This window comes from Pteropus alecto, unplaced genomic scaffold, assembly GCF_000325575.1.
Source record: "Pteropus alecto unplaced genomic scaffold, ASM32557v1 scaffold5, whole genome shotgun sequence".
In the NCBI taxonomy this organism is placed as follows: Eukaryota; Metazoa; Chordata; class Mammalia; order Chiroptera; family Pteropodidae; genus Pteropus; species Pteropus alecto.
In genome coordinates, this window is record NW_006441953.1 from 29159068 (window position 1) to 29176289 (window position 17222).

The 17222-nt window shown below is 59.5% G+C and overlaps 2 protein-coding genes across 7 annotated transcripts in view; one reads left to right on the top strand and one right to left on the bottom strand.

Moving 5' to 3' along the window:
• The window catches only part of NSG1 (neuronal vesicle trafficking associated 1), a 22950-nt gene extending 14061 nt beyond the window's left edge, over positions 1-8889 (top strand). Inside the window, exons 3-4 of one of the 2 annotated variants that reach the window (XM_006918996.3) lie at positions 3422-3532; positions 7853-8889. In XM_006918996.3, coding sequence (XP_006919058.1) covers positions 3422-3532; positions 7853-8053 — 312 coding nt within the window. In that variant the 3' untranslated portion in view covers positions 8054-8889. The remainder of the gene's footprint in view (positions 1-3421; positions 3533-7852) is intronic. The other variant, XM_025051862.1, reaches the window with a different exon arrangement.
• A 1-nt stretch (position 8890) lies between these two features.
• STX18 (syntaxin 18) overlaps positions 8891-17222 on the bottom strand; it is a 112349-nt gene continuing 104017 nt past the window's right edge. For 3 of the 5 annotated variants that reach the window (XM_025051859.1, XM_006918995.3, XM_025051861.1), the window contains 4 exons: positions 14557-14615; positions 12851-12920; positions 10875-10955; positions 8891-10207 (listed from right to left, as the gene is read on the bottom strand). In XM_025051859.1, the coding sequence (XP_024907627.1) occupies positions 10112-10207; positions 10875-10955; positions 12851-12920; positions 14557-14615 (306 nt within the window). In that variant the 3' untranslated portion in view covers positions 8891-10111. The remainder of the gene's footprint in view (positions 10208-10874; positions 10956-12850; positions 12921-14556; positions 14616-17222) is intronic. The other 2 variants (XM_025051860.1, XM_015594940.2) reach the window with 1 other exon arrangement.

Here is a 17222-nt window from a genome sequence, read left to right on the forward strand (position 1 = left end):
CACGAAGTCTGATATCAACAATAATAGGGGTGATGTAGAAGTTGACCGTAAACCTTACAAATTACTTTGAGTGTTCATGACTTCAGTAGAGGTGATGACTGCAGATGGTAGAAATAGCAAGACAACGAGAATTAGATTTAAAACCTGAAACTGTGATCGAATTGTTGCCACCTCATGATACACTTTAATGGATAAGAGGTTATTCTTATGGATTGTCAAAGAAAGTGGTTCAATGACATGGAATGTACTCCTAGTGAAGATGCTGTGGAGACTGTTGAAATGACAACAAATATTTAGACTATTATGTAATCATTGCTGCAATAAAACAGCAGTTGTCGGTGAAAGAATTGATTCCAATTATGAAGAAGTTCTACTGTGGGTAAAATGCTACCAAACAGCATTGCATGCTTCAGAGAAATTGTTCATGAAAGGAAAAGGCAACCAATATGGCGACCGTCATCATTATCTTGCTTTAAGAAATTAATGTCGCAACTCCAACCTTCAGCAGATTTTTCTTCCCTTCTCCCTCAGTGGTTCCGGGGACTGTCACCTTCTCATTTCTTGGTTCTGTGAGCTCCTCAGTCATCAGGCCCCGGAGTCCTGGGTAAAAGGCCCAGGCGGGGTTCCAGGAGGAGAGCCCGGAGGAAGTGGCTCCCCACAGCCCTGCGGGGAGAGCCCTGGGCTATTTTTAAACCTAAGCAGCGGGGTGCTCTGATCCAAACCCCGAGGCAGCGTCCACATTCGAGGGGCAGCTTTAAGGGCGCCCCGTCTCCCCAGAACCTGAGATCACATTCTTTTCTTACCGAGATATAATTGACATCCAGCATTGTTACTTTCAGGAGAGCATCACAATGAGTCAATGCCTGAATATATTGCAAAATTATTACCGCGGTGAGTCTAGGTCACGCCCATCAATGGGCGCCTAGGCTGCTGCGGTGAACACGGGGGTGCAGAGATCTTTTCAAGTGCATGTTTTCATTTTCTTTGGATAAATACCCAGAAGTGGGATTGCTGGGTCGTACGGTAGCTCTGGTTTTAATTTTTCGAGGAAGCTCCACGTGTGTTCCGCAGCGGCCGCACCACTTTACACTCCCACGAGCCGTGCACGAGGCTCCCTTCCCCCCGCGCCCTCGCCAGTCCGTTCACAGCCAGTCGCCATCCTGACAGGTGTAAGGGGATATGTCACTGTGGTTTTGATTGGCATTTTCCTGATTAGTAACATTGAGCATCTTTTCATATACCTGTTGACCATTTGCATTTCTTTGGAAAAATGTCTATTCAGATCCTCTGCCCACTTTTTGAAAGTGGGATTGCTTTTAGTTTGTTTGTTTGTTTGTTTTGCTCTTGTGTGAGTTCTTTATATGTTTCGGATATTAACTCATTATCAATATTTGCTCCCGTTCAATAGGCTGCCTTTTCATTCTGCTGACCCTTGCTTTGCTGTGCAGCTTCTCTGCCCTGTAGGGTCGTGGCCCCGACAGTCCCGGGGTCATGGGAAGGGACAAGGAGGGCTGGAGGATAGAGAAGTGACAGGGACCAATGGGATGTAGGCATGGGTAAGAAGGGCCTCATCGGCGGTGGCTCAGAGATTTCTTGCCTGCCTGGGGATGTGAGGGGCTGTCCCCTGGGTGAGGGGACATGGCCGGGGTGGGTATGGCAGGTGGCAGGTGGCCGTGTGGGGAGGGGGAGCAGCGGGCTGGGGGAGGGCGGGTGCCGAGCTGGCCTGGAGCGGGGTGGGCAGGGGAGGAGGGCACCTGAGTGAGGCCAGCCTGGCATGGCAGGCCCTGGCTTTCCGTTCTGAGCTGCCGGCTGGCCGGCCCCGGCCAGGCTCCCAGTAGCCAGGATGCACCTGGTGACTCCGGGCCCTGGGAAACAAGGCAGGGCACGGGGGACAGTGACGACAGACAACGGCTGTGGTAGACGTCACAATTCTTCACCCCGTGCATTCTTTCTTCGGTCTGGGAGCGGGGGGCTGTCCTGTGTCACAGGTGAGGGGGCTGTGGCTCAGACACCTTCAGGGGCTCCCAGGGTCACAGAACTCGGACCCCGGTGGCCGTGCCTATGCTGGGTGCAGAGGGCGACAGGGCTCCTGGAGGGCAGGAGTGTTACCCCTGGTGGCCTCCGATGTCCCACAGCGTCAGGCCTTCCAGGCGAACATGCTGTGCAGTTTGTAACCAGGTCCTCACGCACACATTCGCACATCACCGGGAGCCTGGCCGGAGACGCCCTGTTCTCCTTTCGCAGATGGGGACTGGGGGCTCCGAGAGGTGGTATTGGGACCGGAGGTGGGGCTCACTGCACGGTGCCCGAGGGTCTCCCCAGACGAGCTGGGGACTCGCCCTGGCCTCCTGCAGCCTCCTGGAGGCTGTGGAGCTGTGAGTGGCCAGCAGGGGAACACAAGTTGCAGGTGTTCTTCCAGAGCCTGAAGAGGTCCGGCGAATATTTGTACACCTATTTTTATAGCAGTATTATTCACCATAGCTAAAACATGGAAGCAACCTAAGTGTACATTGACTGATGAATGGATAAGTTGAGGGGCTCATGTGTACCAGCCCCTGCCCTGTGCCAGCGCCCCGCTGCCTGTCCCCTCCCCTGAAAGCCGTCCCTCTGCTCGCCAGGGCAGGGCGGCCGGCTGTCAGTGGGCGGGCTCACACCTCACCACCTGCCACACATCTGCAGGCCCTTTTGGCCTCTGGACACGCTCTTGCCCCCGCCAGGTGGCCCCCGGCAGTCCCTGAGCAGCGTCCAGGCCCAGGGCCAGTGTCCTGTTGTCCCCCACGCCCCACGTCCTTCCGCTGGGGTGAGATCCCCCACCTCCATGCTTGTCTCATGCTGTCTGGCGTCTGTCCTCCAGCGTTAGCCGAGCCTGTACCATGAGCTGGGTGGCACACACCGCGCTGGCCACTCCGCCCGCAGCGGTGAGGGAAGCCGACACCCCGTGCTCACAGAGACTGCCCTCCGGGGGGTGGGGGGGACACACACTGAGCACACAGGACACTGTCGAGGGCAGGGGTGAGGGGGGCCCAGGCTCTGCCCTTCCTGCTCAGCTGGTCCCAGCTCAAGGGCAGGCCCGGTGCCCAGGTCTCAGGAGACATCTGTGGAACAGCTGATTAGCTGCATCACCTTGGTGACTGGCGGCAGTCAGACGGGCAGACCGTCAATCATGTGTCCAGGTGCCCATGACGCTCGATCATATCTGTACCCCAAGCTCTCACAGGGCCTGGAATACTGAAATAGGTAGCTCATAAATTAAAGGGTGACGTACGGGTGTGGTGAAAATGAGAACAGCACAAAAAGCCGTCTAGGGAAAAGCGATCGTGCTGCCCCCTCGTCCCCCCCGCCCCCTGGGCTCCTCGTTTTCGGCGTGCACGTGCACCTGCGCGCGCGCGTCTGGCCGCCCTGACACCGCCTCTGCCCGCAGGTGTCCGTGCTGGTCTTCTTCGCCCTGGCCTTCCTCACCTGCGTCGTCTTCCTGGTGGTGTACAAGGTGTACAAGCACGAACGCCTGTGCCCTGATGGGTCCATCCTCAAGGTAAAGCCCGCCCCTCCCCACCCCGCCCCAGACGCCTCCGCACCCTGCGTCTCCCGTGACCTCGCAGCACCTGCGGGCCAGGCAGGCATCCGAGTGGCGGGGCTGGCACCCGCCCCGCCCTCCCGCTGCTGCACCGGGGGCCACGCTCGTGGGGGGTCTTTGCGGGTGTGACGCCTGATCCACAGAGCTGTGCCTGGCACACAGCACACGCGGACAACGGGGTGGGGGGGCGAAGATAAAGGGGGGATGCGTGCGGCGAGGAGGCCGGGAGGGGGATGCGTGCGGCGAGGGCGCGCTCCATTCCCGCACACCCGGCCTCGGCCCCGCACCGCGCCGCCTTCTGAGCTTCCCGGGACTGGGCGTCTCCGAAGTCACAGCAGGAGAGCCCAGCGTGGCGAGGAAAGGCCTGGTCTGTCCTCGGTCACTGGTGGCTTTGGTCTGGGTGTCGCCGAGGTGAGGTGGCAGGGCCCTCGCCGAGACAGCAGGCGAGGCTGGAATCCACCTCCCCGGCCCCCTGAGCCTCTTCCGCCTCCGTCCGGGGTACTGAGGGCTCCGTGAGTCATCTCTCCTCCCCGCAAGTGCGTGCTGTGCCTGCCACATGCAGGTCACTGCAGCTGGAGCACCGCAGGAGCCAGTCGGGTAAAGGGCTGCCTTTGCGAAGCTCCCCGACGTCCTCAGAAGAAACACGGAGGCATTGTTACGGAGTCAGAGAGTCGCGAGCACAGGAAATGGAAACGCAGAGCAGGATGGGGCCGCGGCTTCTAGAAGGGGGGCCGAGTTTGAGTAGGAAGCTTATGAGGAAGCCTTCGGGGACCTGGAGAGGCACATGTGGGCAGAGAGAAGCCGCTGTCCACGTCCCGGGCAGGTGCTGGAGGAGTCTGGGGTCAGCTGGGAGGCTTATAAGTTTAGACAAAGCTGACCCAGGGGGCTCTGAAGACGGGTGGGCTGGCCCTGGCCGAGCGAGCCCGCGGGCAGACACTGCAGGCCGGCCGGGCCGAGCCGGTGGGGGAGGAGGGCGTGCTGGGCCGGCCTGGCGGTGGGAGGCAGTGGGAGATGAGCCGGCTGTGGCCAGACCAGAGAGCCTGGCAAAGGCCCCCAGGGGAGCAGAAGTGATGGCATGGTCACTCGGGTGGCCTGGGGAGGCTGGAGGTCGGAGGGGAGCAACAGGAGGTCGTGAGATGCCCCAGGAGGCTGCTGCTATGGACTAGGGAAGAGGTGAGGGTCTGGACTGGTCAGGTACTAGGGACCGAGAGGGGGAAACCATGTGACATTGGGCTGGAGACAGGGGAGGGATGAGGTGAGGGCCTGGCCCAGAGCAGGCGGCTCAGAGGGGCTGTCGTCGTGGGGCTGGAGGTCCCCATCCAGACAGACCGCTCACAAAGAACGGGCAGCAGCCCCGCCAGGAGGGGCCGGGTTTCCCTCTCGCCTCGTTCTCTCCACCTGGAGGAGGGGCGGGCTCGGCACCTGGACCAAGTGGAGTCGGGAGAGGGGTCCCCGGTTCTCAGATGCAGCAGTGCCAGAGGGGTGGGCGCCTGCAAGTGGCCCTGGAGCACAGGCAGCCCGGGGAGGGCAGAGGCCTCCGATAGAGGGTCTGGATGCATCTCTTGGGACTTCGGCATCTTCCATGGGCATCTAATGGGGAGGAGGGCGGTCCTTCCTGGACAACGCAGCTGGGAGGGCTGGGCACTGCTGGTCAGTATCCCACGGGCCCTGGCTGAAGCCGGAGGAAGGGGGGCGTGGGTGTTGGCGACAGACCCTCCCTCCTTCCTGCGTGTGTGTGTAGCGCAGGCGGACACCAGCGCACAGGGGCTTCCACACTGTCGTCTCTGACTGCCGGAAACCCTGTCGGGGGGCACCAGACCCTGTTTACCAGCAGGAACGTGCATAGATGTTCGTCCTGCCTGGGCCACACCCCACAGCCCACGCACACACTCGTCATTCACTCATTCACATGTTCCATGTTTACTAAGTGTGGCCTCCCGCGTGGCCGCTGGGGACAGGGTGGGCACAGAGCAGTCAGGTCTCTGCTCTGGGAGCTTCCTGGGGCCCCCTCCTTCCACAGGGCTCTTTTGGGCTGGGATCCGAATGAGCCAGGTGAGCTGCCAGGCTGGTGAGGACAGACTGGGCTGGGCCCACTGACCCCCAGGCCCAGGCGCCTGTGTCCCTGGGGCCGTGGGTGTGGACAGGCTGCTGCCCCGAGCAAGGTGTTACCAGGGAGGTGTAAGAGGCAGCTGTGGGCTGGGGAGGAAGCTGGGTTTCTGCCTGAGTGTTTACGAGCGGGGAAGTAGCCCCAGATGCTGTAGGCTTTCCATGTGTTGCTCCCTGTGGACTCCCTGACACGTGTTCACAGTGGGGCTCGAGGAAGACTTAGTAGCGCGGAGGCCCGTGTGCCAGGGGCTGCTGGGAACACGCTGCCTCGCACTACCTCACCGGACTGATTATTTCAGTTTCTGGCTGAGGGACAAGGTGCAGGGAGGGGTTGGTGACCTCCCCAAGCCCGCCACAGGTGATGTGCAGCCCTGATTCCATCGGCATGGCGGCAGGAAGGGGGCCGGGCTGCAGCTTCCCAGGGAGCCCCCCGCCTTCATGCAGCTCCCATGTGCCCCTGGAGCCCCCCACCTTCATGCAGCTCCCGTGTGCCCCCTGGAGCTCCCACCTTCATGCAGCTCCCGTGTGCCCCCTGGGGATCTTGCCCACCACCACCCCCCAGCGCAGCTCTCAGCATTTTCTTCTTGCAGCCTGTGGGCCACACCCTAATGTCCGTGACGCCCCCTGGCCTGGGCGCCTGGAGGCCACGTCCCAGCGCTGAGTGGAGTCGCACTGCCCAGCAGGTGCCAGCTGTCTCAGGTGGCAAGTAGCAGGCGGAGAGGACGAAGTGCAGGCTGCGGACTGCAGAGCCTTCCCTGGGCTGTGAGGCCCAGGGGACTGTTTGCCGCTGCAGAGTGCGCGCGCCTCCCGACACGGGGTCAGGACCCTGGGTGTCGGGCTTCGCCTCGTTGGTGCCCCTTCCGGCTTTTTTCTGTCCTCTGTGACCTTGGGCACGCCCTGGCTTCTTACTTGAGCTACTGTATGTTGACTGTAGTCCTTGCAGTGACCTGGGCGGTGACTCATCAGCCCCATTTTAAAGATGAGGGGGCTGAGGCTCAGGGACCCTGAACTCCAGGCAACTCGGCTGCTAACAGGGCCTTTCTCCAAAGCTGAGCTTTTCCTCCCAGCTCCTCCCGCTCCCACCCACTGAGACGCTGGGTGAACATGCTGCCTGCCCTGTCATCTCCTTCTGGAAATAGCTCTTCGTGCTCAAGGGGGCTGGCAGGTATTTGTGATCCTCACATTGCAGGTTCAGTGAGCTGAGGGGTTGGAGGATCAACTCTCCGCGGGGCTGAGGGGAAAGGCGCGAGCGTCTCACTTGCCACCCTCCCTGAAGCAGTGGCAGTCACTCATCTCTGGGTCGCTATAGCAACACGAACAGGGAAACAGCCATGGCAGTGCCACAGGCCCTGGCTGAAGGGACAGCGTGCAGGGGCTTGCTGCGGGGACTGACTTCACACCCTCTGCAAGACCCCAGCGCCCTAAGTCCCCTTCCCCTGAGGCCAGGCCCCATCCTTCACCCGCCCACCACCGCCTCAGACCCAGGAGCGATGAACTAGCTCGTGGGGCAGGGCTGGACCAGGCTGGGCACTGTCACATCTGGGCTGACAGGAGGCAGCCTTGGGCCCCAGACTGCATGAGCTCGTGAGAGCTGTGGACTGGTCACCTGGCAAAATGCCTGGACGTCAGAATCTCAAAAGTGACCGTAGGTGTTTCCTGCCGTCTGAAGCCCCCTGCCCTCCCTGTCGGTTCTGTGGCCCGTAGGGACGAAGCCTCTTCCTTGTTAGGGGACAGCCCCCTCAGTGTGCCCTCTTGAGGTCCTTGGTGACTTCTTGCTGTGCTCAGTCACAGGGTCACACAACAGGCCCTTAGGTGGTGGCCTGGCCCTCAGACCCCTGCCTCCGTCCCCGGCGCCTCCATCGTGCTCCCCTCCGGGTCCTCTGCCCCCCGCCCGTCACCTGGTAGGGCGCAGAGGGCCCTGACTGCCTAAGTCCCTTCGACTGTGTTATTGCTAGACGTGTCAGATCTTTTGTTTTCTAGACTTACTGACAGCAGGCGTGAGACCTCAGTGAAGCGTGAGGCCCCAGTGAAGCGTGAGACCTCGTTAGCTATGGCTGTCCTGTTGGGACAGACGGGTCAGGCGGTCACTGGGCCGCACGCGAGGGCCCGTGCCGAGTACCTGCTGGGTGCCCCCTCCCATGTCCCGCGTCTCAGTGGCTTCTTGTCTTTCAGAATGCCCAGTGCATTCCCGACGGCCTGGCGGCCTACTACGCGGAGCAGGACGCCCACTCCCCGGACAAATTTTACGCCATCGTCAACCACTACGACCTGGCCAAGCAGAGCATCAGCCGCTCGGTTTCGCCCTGGATGTCGGTCTTGTCGGAAGAGAAGCTGTCCGAGCAGGAGACTGAAGCCGCAGAGAAGGCGGCTTAGCGAGGGGCAGGTTCCTAACAGTCTGGAGGTGACGAAGGGACTTGGAGGGACATTTCATCAAAAATAATTACCGGTAATTTAGAGGTCACTCATTTATGGTGCCACCGCTTCTGCTAACGCTGCTTCGCGACGTGACGCGCTGCAGGCCCGCCACGGGCTCGGCGAGCTCTGACGCCGCTTTTCGTGTTAAGGAATCTTGATTTAGCTCCTTTACTGGGATTTGTTGGATGCGGTCAAAAATAAATTTACCCCGGATGTGCAAGGGGTTTGGACTTCGGATAAATGGGGCATTCGTGGAGTTGACCGTTTTAAACCCCCTTGCCATGTGCAGACCTCACCCTAGCGTATCTAGACTGACCCCCCGCTTTGCTCAGAGCAGCTGCACGCCACCCCCCCACCGTCAGATGGCGCAGTGAGCGGGCGTGTATGCAGGACAGGTGCCCCCAGTCACCATCAGGCTGTGTTTTGCTCAAGTGCATGTCGCTTATGGCAAAGCACATGAGGTGAGGGGCTGGAGAGATGACCTGGGGCTGCGAGCGCCGACTCCCTGTAGGTCGTGTGTCTGCTGTGACGTGCAGATAGGATTGGAACCCCATGGGCCCCTTTGTTCACTCCGCTATGGATAAATCTGCACCATTGGCCCTGTGAGCAAGTTGGTTTTTAAAACATTAGCTGGGCGGGAAAATGTAACTGCTGGTGAGCCAAGGCCACTTTAATTTTAATTTCGTGAAACAGATGTAACTCCTTTGATGTAAGCAGCGGGCGGGAAAGGCTGGTGGGGTGGGGGGGCTGGTGTGGCACCTCGCAAGTCCAATTATGACATTTCAACTCACAATCTTTGTAAGAAAATGGTTTCGATCTGAATCTTGACATTAAATGTTTACAAAATTGCCCATTAGATAAACTAAGTGTGTAAGACAATTAAATAGAACAAAGATATTCAGACATTTTCTTCCATGTCATTTGAATGTATTGTTTCTGGTGGACGTGTCAAGTTTCACTGTTTTTTAGATCAAAAATAAACGACATAGTGTAAGATACGTTGCGAACAAGCATGGTGATCGCGGCCAACTCCAGTACCGTTTCTTGCAATGTGCTTCTAAAACGTCTTTCTTATCCAGGGGGTTTGGAGACTGACCTGGCTGCAGGGCAGTCAGTGCGTGTGCGTCGTCGTCACGTGCTGCCAGGCTGCGGAAGGCAGGCAGAGTCATACCCGCGTGCCAGGTTTCCCGCACACGTCTGTAAACAAAGTCACGGCGCCATGGCAAGCCCCATTCGTGTTTCCTAGATGTGCGCTTTATTGACTGCGAGTTCATGCACATGTAACTTCTGACATTTTCACTGTGCAAATAAAGAACCCAGGTCCCCGTGGCTGCCCGCAGACTGTGCGGTGAGCGTCTACACCCACGGCGAGGCGGCCCTGCTGACACAGGACGCTTTCCGCGTGGACATGGCTCGTGGCTCGTGCTTGCCTTCACACACAGGCATTCGTTCCCAGTCACGTTCCCAGGAGGTCGGATGCACAGGCCCCGCTCCCCCAGGGCGCCATCTCCCCCTCTGAACAAAGCTCCTGGGCCCCCTGCCTGTGGGCCTCCTGCCCGCTGGTCAGGAACAGGCGCTGGGAGGCGGCCACCGCGTTTCTGAACTGGGACCCACTGACAGTACCTAAGTGGCTGTCGTCACGTTACTTAGACTGACAAGGCAAAGGCGCTTTTCCACGGTGCAGCGAGGCTGTGTCAGCCGGCTCAGGCAGGCAGGGAGCCTCAGGAGAACGGAGATGTGATTGTTTTTGGTGTAACTGCTCCGCGTTCTTTCTGAAGCCCTGGGAGGGAGGGGCAGGCGTCTCCCCGCACCCCCACTGCCATGACTGCCACAGACCATTTTCCGTTTGTGTTCACTGCTTTCCTGCTACTAAATGGGCTTAAAACCACGGGTCTGGGTGTCCCCTCTGAGAGCGGTCGTCTGCCTCCCCCCTCCCCCCGCGTGGCTCTGGTAAAACCTGGTCACTGCTGCTCGACGCCGGAGACCACGGCGGCCAGCTGCGGAGCGACAGGGCGGCTAGCTGTCGTACCAGTCGAGGAAGAGCAGCGAGAAGGAGCACATCACCAGGAAGAAGAGCACCCACACTCGGAAGCCCGCGTTGTTTTTGATGGCCTGGGGGATGGGGGCACAGGCATTTGCGGCCCACAGTGCGGCGGGCGAGGCCCTCGGAGCCCCCGCTGATCGCACACACGCTCCCTGCCGTGGCGGGAACTGCGTGCTGCTCCGTCCTACCTGCACCCTGACAGGCGGCTTAATTATTAAGCAAAACCAGAGTCAGTTTAAACCCCATGAGCAGACAGGTGGCACTTTCCTCCCAGGTGACCGTTCCTTGGCGGTCCCGCACAATGTCCCGGGAAACCGACACCCCAGCACGGCTCCCCTTTGTGCCTGGGTTAAAGCTGTCTGCCCTGGCTGGTGTCCCCAGCAACGCCATGGTGGAGGTGGCCCCGGACGGTCCCACATCAGCCCAAACCAGAGGACCATGATCAGAAGACAAGGTCCATTCAACAGTCAGCTGTGGTGGCCCCAGACGCAGTGCCCGGGGCTTCTCCAGCGGCACCCTAAGTCCAGGAAAGGGTCAGACCCTTGCGGAGAAGAGCCCTTGACCCCAGATCGCTCCTCTGGAAGGTGGTGAGCCACCGCCTCTCAGTAACGGCGGGGCCCTGGGCCTGGCGGGGTGGGCCGTGGCCGTCCAGCAAGGTCAGCCCTGGGGGCGCGTCCCCAGCGAGACCGACGTGGAGCTAACGCTACGGTGGGGCCGGGGCCCGGGGGTACACACCTCTCTGATGTCTTCGTTACCCTCCTTGATGTTCTCGGTTGCCCCGACAACGAGCTGGTGGATGCTGTCAATGTCGGCTTCCTGTGGGAGAAAAGAGGGCAGCGAACACACGTGCCCCCCGCGCCCCCCAGTGCACGATACAAACAGCAGCTCCCGCCGACTGAGGGCTGTGGGTTTGACACGCGTGGACCCGTGAATCTTCACGGCACCCCGAGAACAGACAACGCCCGTTTTCCAGAAGGGAAATTTAAGGCTCAGAGGTTTACAATTTGCCTGAAGTCACAGAGCCACCAAGGGCCAGGGCTGGGATTGGAACCCAGTCCACCCCCACCTGCCGCCTCTCCTGTGCCGCTTGCCGGATGCTAAGGGACACACATAAGAGCTGCCGACTACAGAGCAGCCACCGCACACCAGGGGCTTCCCCACTGCGAAGTCCAGAGAAGTAAGCTTCAAGTGCACGTGTTTGCAAACATGCTGGCTTCAAAACAGGACCGCTTCACCACTGTATCTCTATAAATGGGCTAAAGTTTAAAAATCAAAATGAGATGTTTACAAAAAGTACTCCAAATACTTGAAAAGCTTAAGAAACACGAGGTCCTGGTCTCCTACATGGAACGGCTGGCTGTTGAGCAGCCACCACACAGTGCCAGTGCCAGGCCGGTCTGAGGGGCGCAAGGTCCCCGCCCTGCAGGTGTGGGGTGGCGGGGGCGGGAACGTGCTCTCGGGGGTGTGAGGGAACCCTAACCGATACAGCACTGTGAAGAGGAGGGCACGCCCGCTGGCTCCCAGGAGAGGCCACCTAGTCTGGGGACGTGGGGGCCAGGCTGCCGCGCTCTGCAACCGCGGCCAGAGAGTCGCAGAGGGAGCTGAGCAGCGCCCGCGTCCTGGAGAAAAGCTGGTCTCACAGACGAAAACAGACAGAGCTGACCCCTCAGGCTGGAGGCTCCGGGGCAGCCGGGGAAGGCGCAGCGGGCTCTGCAGACCCCTCCCCGGGGCCCAGGCCAGGCTGCTGGGGGTGAGGAGACGGGGAGACGGGGAGCTGGGTCCCTGGGGGCAGGCACAGTGCTGCCTGCTGACCTAGGCTCCGTGGCCGTGCACAGCCGGGCTGGGAGCAGGAGCGGAAGCGGCGCTCGTGAGCGTGACTGTGACTGTGACTGCTCCGCAGCCCGGGCTCCACGGTGCGGCTCACGCTGCGCCCTTTGCCAGCAGCTACCGGCTGCGCCGGGTCACAGCCGCACCTCGGAGTAACGTTCCCTGCGCTCACCCCCCGGGTCACCCGACGCCGCTGGCGTCCGACTAGCTGAGCTGCCTCTGAAAGGGGTCGTGTGCCCTGCAGGAGGTTCCTGCTGGGCCGGTGGGCGGCTGATGGGAGGCCCGGCAGCTTCCGAGGGAAGGCACAGCTCCCAAGCGTTGAGGGGCAGCCCTCACGACCCTGAACGTGCGCCTCGTTACGGAGCCTTGCCTGGCTGGGTGGCCTAGGGGCAGCTTCCGGGGTGCAGTGCAGTCAACTAGCGCAGCTTAACTCAGCGGAGGAAAGTGACCGTTCCAAAGCCCCGCAGTCTGTGGAGGCTGAGAGGCTAACTTATCAGGTCTGTACAGATTTTGCCAGTTTCTGGCTGGAAGACAATCAGAACCGAACACCCACTTGGGAGGTGGCCCGGAGCCGGCACCGCGAGGGGGCTGAGCCCCGCGACGAGCTGATGCAGACGCTGCTGCCCATGGGGCATCGCGCCTGCCCTGGGCTACCGTGGGACCCACGGCTGGCAAGGCCGCTCCGTCACAGAGGGGGCCGCCCAGCCCCGCGCCTCCCCTCCCTGGGCCGGCTGACCATGCGGCACAGCGGGCAGCTGCCCGGAGCTGTCCCCGCACGCCCTGCACCCGCACGCAGCTGCAGACAGCAGACTTCAGAAGCGTCCCGAGGACCTGGCACAGTCCTCTCAGAAGACGGAAATTAAAGCAGCTGCCTTCGCTCTTACCTGCTGTAAAACCTTCTCTGTGAAGATCTCCTGGAGTCTGGAAATTTCAACCACTTTCCCTTCGATTTGCCTTTACAACAAAACAGATGACATATGAACCATTAGTACTTGGTGATCTTAACAGGACTGTCACATGTGTCTAGAGAAACTGTCTCTAAGTGAAGGTGTTTGAGAGGGAGGGGACACCACATCAGCCATGAGAGGGAGCAGATACCATGTCATCCGTAAGGGATGGAGGGGACACCATGTCATCTGTGAGGGATGGAGGGGATACCATGTCATCCGTGAGGGATGGAGGGGACACCATGTCATCTGTGAGAGACAGAGGGGACACCATGTCATCCGTGAGGGCTGGAGGGGACACCATGTCATCTGAGGGACAGAGGGGACACCATGTCATCCGTAAGGGAGGGAGGGGACACCATGTCATCCGTAAGGGAGGGAGGGGACACCATGTCATCTGAGGGACAGAGGGGACACCGTGTCATCCGTGAGGGAGGGAGGGGACAGATACCACTTTGGACTCGGGGAAGGAGATGGGCAGAGGAGGGGTCCTTCCCCTACCAGTTCCCCTGAATGCCTCTCAGCTAGTGGGGTGCACGGGACTGTCTGGAACCCCGCCCTCCCGTGTGAGCTGCCCCGCAAGGCCCCTGCCTAGGAGTCCGTGTGTGGGGCCGGAGCACTTGGCCGTGCCCCACTTACGAAAGGCAAAGTCTCCTAGCGTGAAGGCCTGTGCCTGGCCCAGTAACCCGTGACACATGGAGAGGAGTCAAAAGAAATGGTCAGAGGATGTGACAACCCAACTCTGTTCCCACTCAGTAGGTTAAGGGTGAGAGTATATTTGCCACTCAAACCCATTCCCTGTTCAAAGAAAACACTTCTCTGGTCTTTTTGGGAAATATCCGTGCTCAGTGTTTCCGTGTGTCGGGGAGCGTGGATGAGCCGGGGGCAGGCTGGGGCGGTGGTGTCTAGAAAGGAGGCTGAATGTGACCGCTGTCCCAGCACGAGCAGTGACAGCAGGGACAGAAAGTGAGGGGGGTGGGCTGTGTCGCGGCCAAGTCCCCTCCCACAAGAACGGCAAGGAGCAGAGGGTGGGACAGTGTGACGGCCTCCGAGGAAGGAGCAGGGCGGCTGGCAGAGGGAGGCCGGCTCGTCACCAGGGACACACGATGTGACGCTCGGGCTCGCTTCATTCGGGATGTGCCCGCAGGGCGCCGGGTTGCAGGCCCTCCTGTCAGGGGCTCCAAACAGCCCCAGGAGGCGGCTCCCGAGTGTGTCACCAGCGCTGGCGCCCGTACGTGCGTGTGACCACGGCCGTCTGTTTGGTGACGGAGCAGACACACCCCAGTGGAGCTACTTGCAGAAGGCGGCGTCCCTTTGTCAGCTGCCCTTCCCGAGGCCATGGCATCTCATGGGAGGGACGTGTAGACGGCCCCCGACACAGCGTGTTGATTGCGCTGGGCGCAGTCTGCCGTCACTGTTGATCTCTGGACACTGTGGCTCCCGGGGCCCCAGCAGCAGGCGGGGGCCACCTCCCACAGACCCACAGTGGAGGGGAGTTGGTGAATTTGGGCGGCTCCCCCACCCCCAAATGGCTCAGGGCGCAGCATTTGGCCCAGGGGCCATAGGTGGATGCAACGTAGAAGAAGAAAGGTCCCAGGTCCTGGGAAGCTGTCCACCAGGTCACCGGCTCATGGTGCACGTACCTCACCTCGTCACACAGGCTGTTCATCTCGCCGATGAGGCGCTGGTTCTCCTGTTCGAACTGCAGGGAAAGACGCACACTAAGACGACATCGCACAGCTCCAGACCCCGAGGGACGCCTGCACGGAAGCCTCGGTCTGCCCCCGAGCGCCTCCACGGGGTCACTGTGGCAGGCACTGCCAGAGACCCTGGGCGTCAGGGCAAAGACGCCCCGCTGTGGGAAGGAAACAGGCTCCACGAGTCGCTGCCCCTAGCGCAGCGTCTCATCCAGTCGCCGGAGCCCGAGTGCCCGTCCCCACTGACGGTGCGGTTCCCACGCCGAGGGGCGCGGCCAGCCTTGGCGGTCCTGGCCGCACGGCTCGGTGGAGTGGCCCCGCTAATTATGCATCAAGGTAGCTGTTTAGGAGACTAGGATTTCACTTTTGAGTTTGAAAGTATCAGCTGTCAACACTTACTCCAGAATTCAGTTTTAAGGAAAAATACAATTACTTCAGCAGGTAGGTGCTAATTTACTTTGGCTATTACCCTCAAGTACTACTCAGGTGTTTTGTGTTTTGGGGCGGGGGGGGGGGGGGGGAGGGCACTGTCTTTGAATTTTTCTAATGACAAAATATGGCCCTGCCCTTTTAAATCCACAGTCATTTTATGCTTCTAAAAGGCTTCTAAACAGTCTATGGCCACGCCACCCTGAACAAGTCCAATGCCGTCTGATCTCAGAAGCTAAGCAGGGTCAGGCCTGGTTAGTACTTGGATGGGAGACCACCTAGGAAGACCAGGTCCTGTAGGTGTAAAAAATAAATAAAAAATAAAAAAAAATAAGGGATTGTAAGCTGCAAGGTCCTTGCAATCTGTAAAATAATAATAATAAATGAAAGGCTTCTAAACAAAGTCAACTAGGGTTCTGAGGTGGCTTATGGCAGGAGTGCCCCTTGGGGACAAAGCCTCTGTCCACGCCCCAGCCTGAGGGCATGTGGCCTCAGACGCTGGCTCCGCCTTCCTCCCAGCCCCTGCTCCTGCTGCCCCCTGGGAAATACCCAGCTCCTGGCAGAAGTGGGAGAAATGCCTCAGGGGACCGAGTGGGGTGAGGGCCGAGGGGTTTGCCATAGGCCAGGAGCTCTGTGGAGGGCGGCCCCATCCCGAGGGCGGGCTTACAGGGAAGCTTCGGGTTTAAAAACAAAACCCATTCCCCACAGCCAAGTGCAAGGTCGAGCTGGTGGGGCTCGGGCGGAGTAGGTGACGCCGCTGACACCCATGTGCACGAGGCTTCAGGATGGTTTCTGATGTCTCAGTGGCAGACTTGCACACCTCACCTCTCACCTGCTCAGGCAGGGAGCGGCCGAATGGCAGGCGGCAGCGGTAGGTGGTGGTCATGCCAGGGTCCTCTTGGGAACTTCCTGGGTGACCCGCGACCAGTCACTGGCCTCTGTGTGGCCTCCTGATTTCTCCTCGTTGAATAGACGTGGTGATTCTTACCCCTTCCCGCCTGATCCTGAGGGAGGGAGGAAAGGCTGCTTCGCCTTCGAAGCCGTGTGACTTTGTGCTGGTGACTTAGCCTCTCTATACCTCTGTTTTCTTCACTAAAATGGGGATAATAATAGTGCTTAATAGCATTGTTTGGAAGAAGACGTGTCAGTTGCTTAACCGAAGTACATGGAACACAGTATGCTCTTGATAAATGTTAATTGCTATTATTTACTCTCTCTGGGAGTCAGATTCCAGATACGTAGCAAATGATTGCTTCTTGGCCTTTTGGCTAAGATCAACTGCAGATCCACAAATGAGCCTTCAATGTTCTGAAGGACCCTGCTACCTCTCTGGTTTCCAACTTGAGAGTCACTGTGACTCCTGGACTTCCATCCTCACAGGCACGAGAAGCGCACACACAACTTCATCTTCTGGGGCTCACTGGTGGTGTCTGTCTCCCCCCGACACACCGGGACTTCGCAAGGTGCAATGCTGAACGCAAGGCCTGGTCCCCACGGTCAGCACCAGGGACAGGGGCACACAGAGGCCCTGGGAAGACAAACCCGCCACAGTCTATGAAACACTTCATCTGTCAGTCCTTGAAAAAGGGGTGGAGGCGCCAAGAAGATGGGGAAGGTGGGCGAGCAGGGTCCTGCGGGCACGACAGAACGCCCACTCTTCCGGGGTCCCTTCCGCGGCCCACCCCCCTCTACTGAGGCCTCACGTCGAAGTACGACAGTTCCCTCGGCACAGATGGTGACCCCGCCACTGGGGGGCGCCATGTTTCAGAGTCCAGGACTTAGGAGCTGTCTGTAAAATGGGGCCAGCGACAGTCCCCTATGACCCGGGGTGACATAAATAAACGCTGAAGGGCTCAGAGCAGTACCTGGCACGGGCGTGTGTTCCATGAGTGTTAGGCGATATTATGTAACTGCTTTATTCCACTTAGAAGTCAGTGAGACCTTCAAATAGCCCCGCAAAAGGGTTTATAATCTGGTTTAAAGGGTACAAACCCACTCTGTAAACACGTCGTTGCAGAAATCTTTTCCTAATCTAATCCTCGTGACCACAGTTTTAAGAAGAAAACCACTCCTACGAAGGCCTTTTGAGTATAAAATGAGGCCAGGAGAAGTATTCGCACTGCAAAGGGCCAACGGCAGCGAGGGAAGCGAGGCAGGACAGGGCCCCAGAGGCCAGGGCCCCA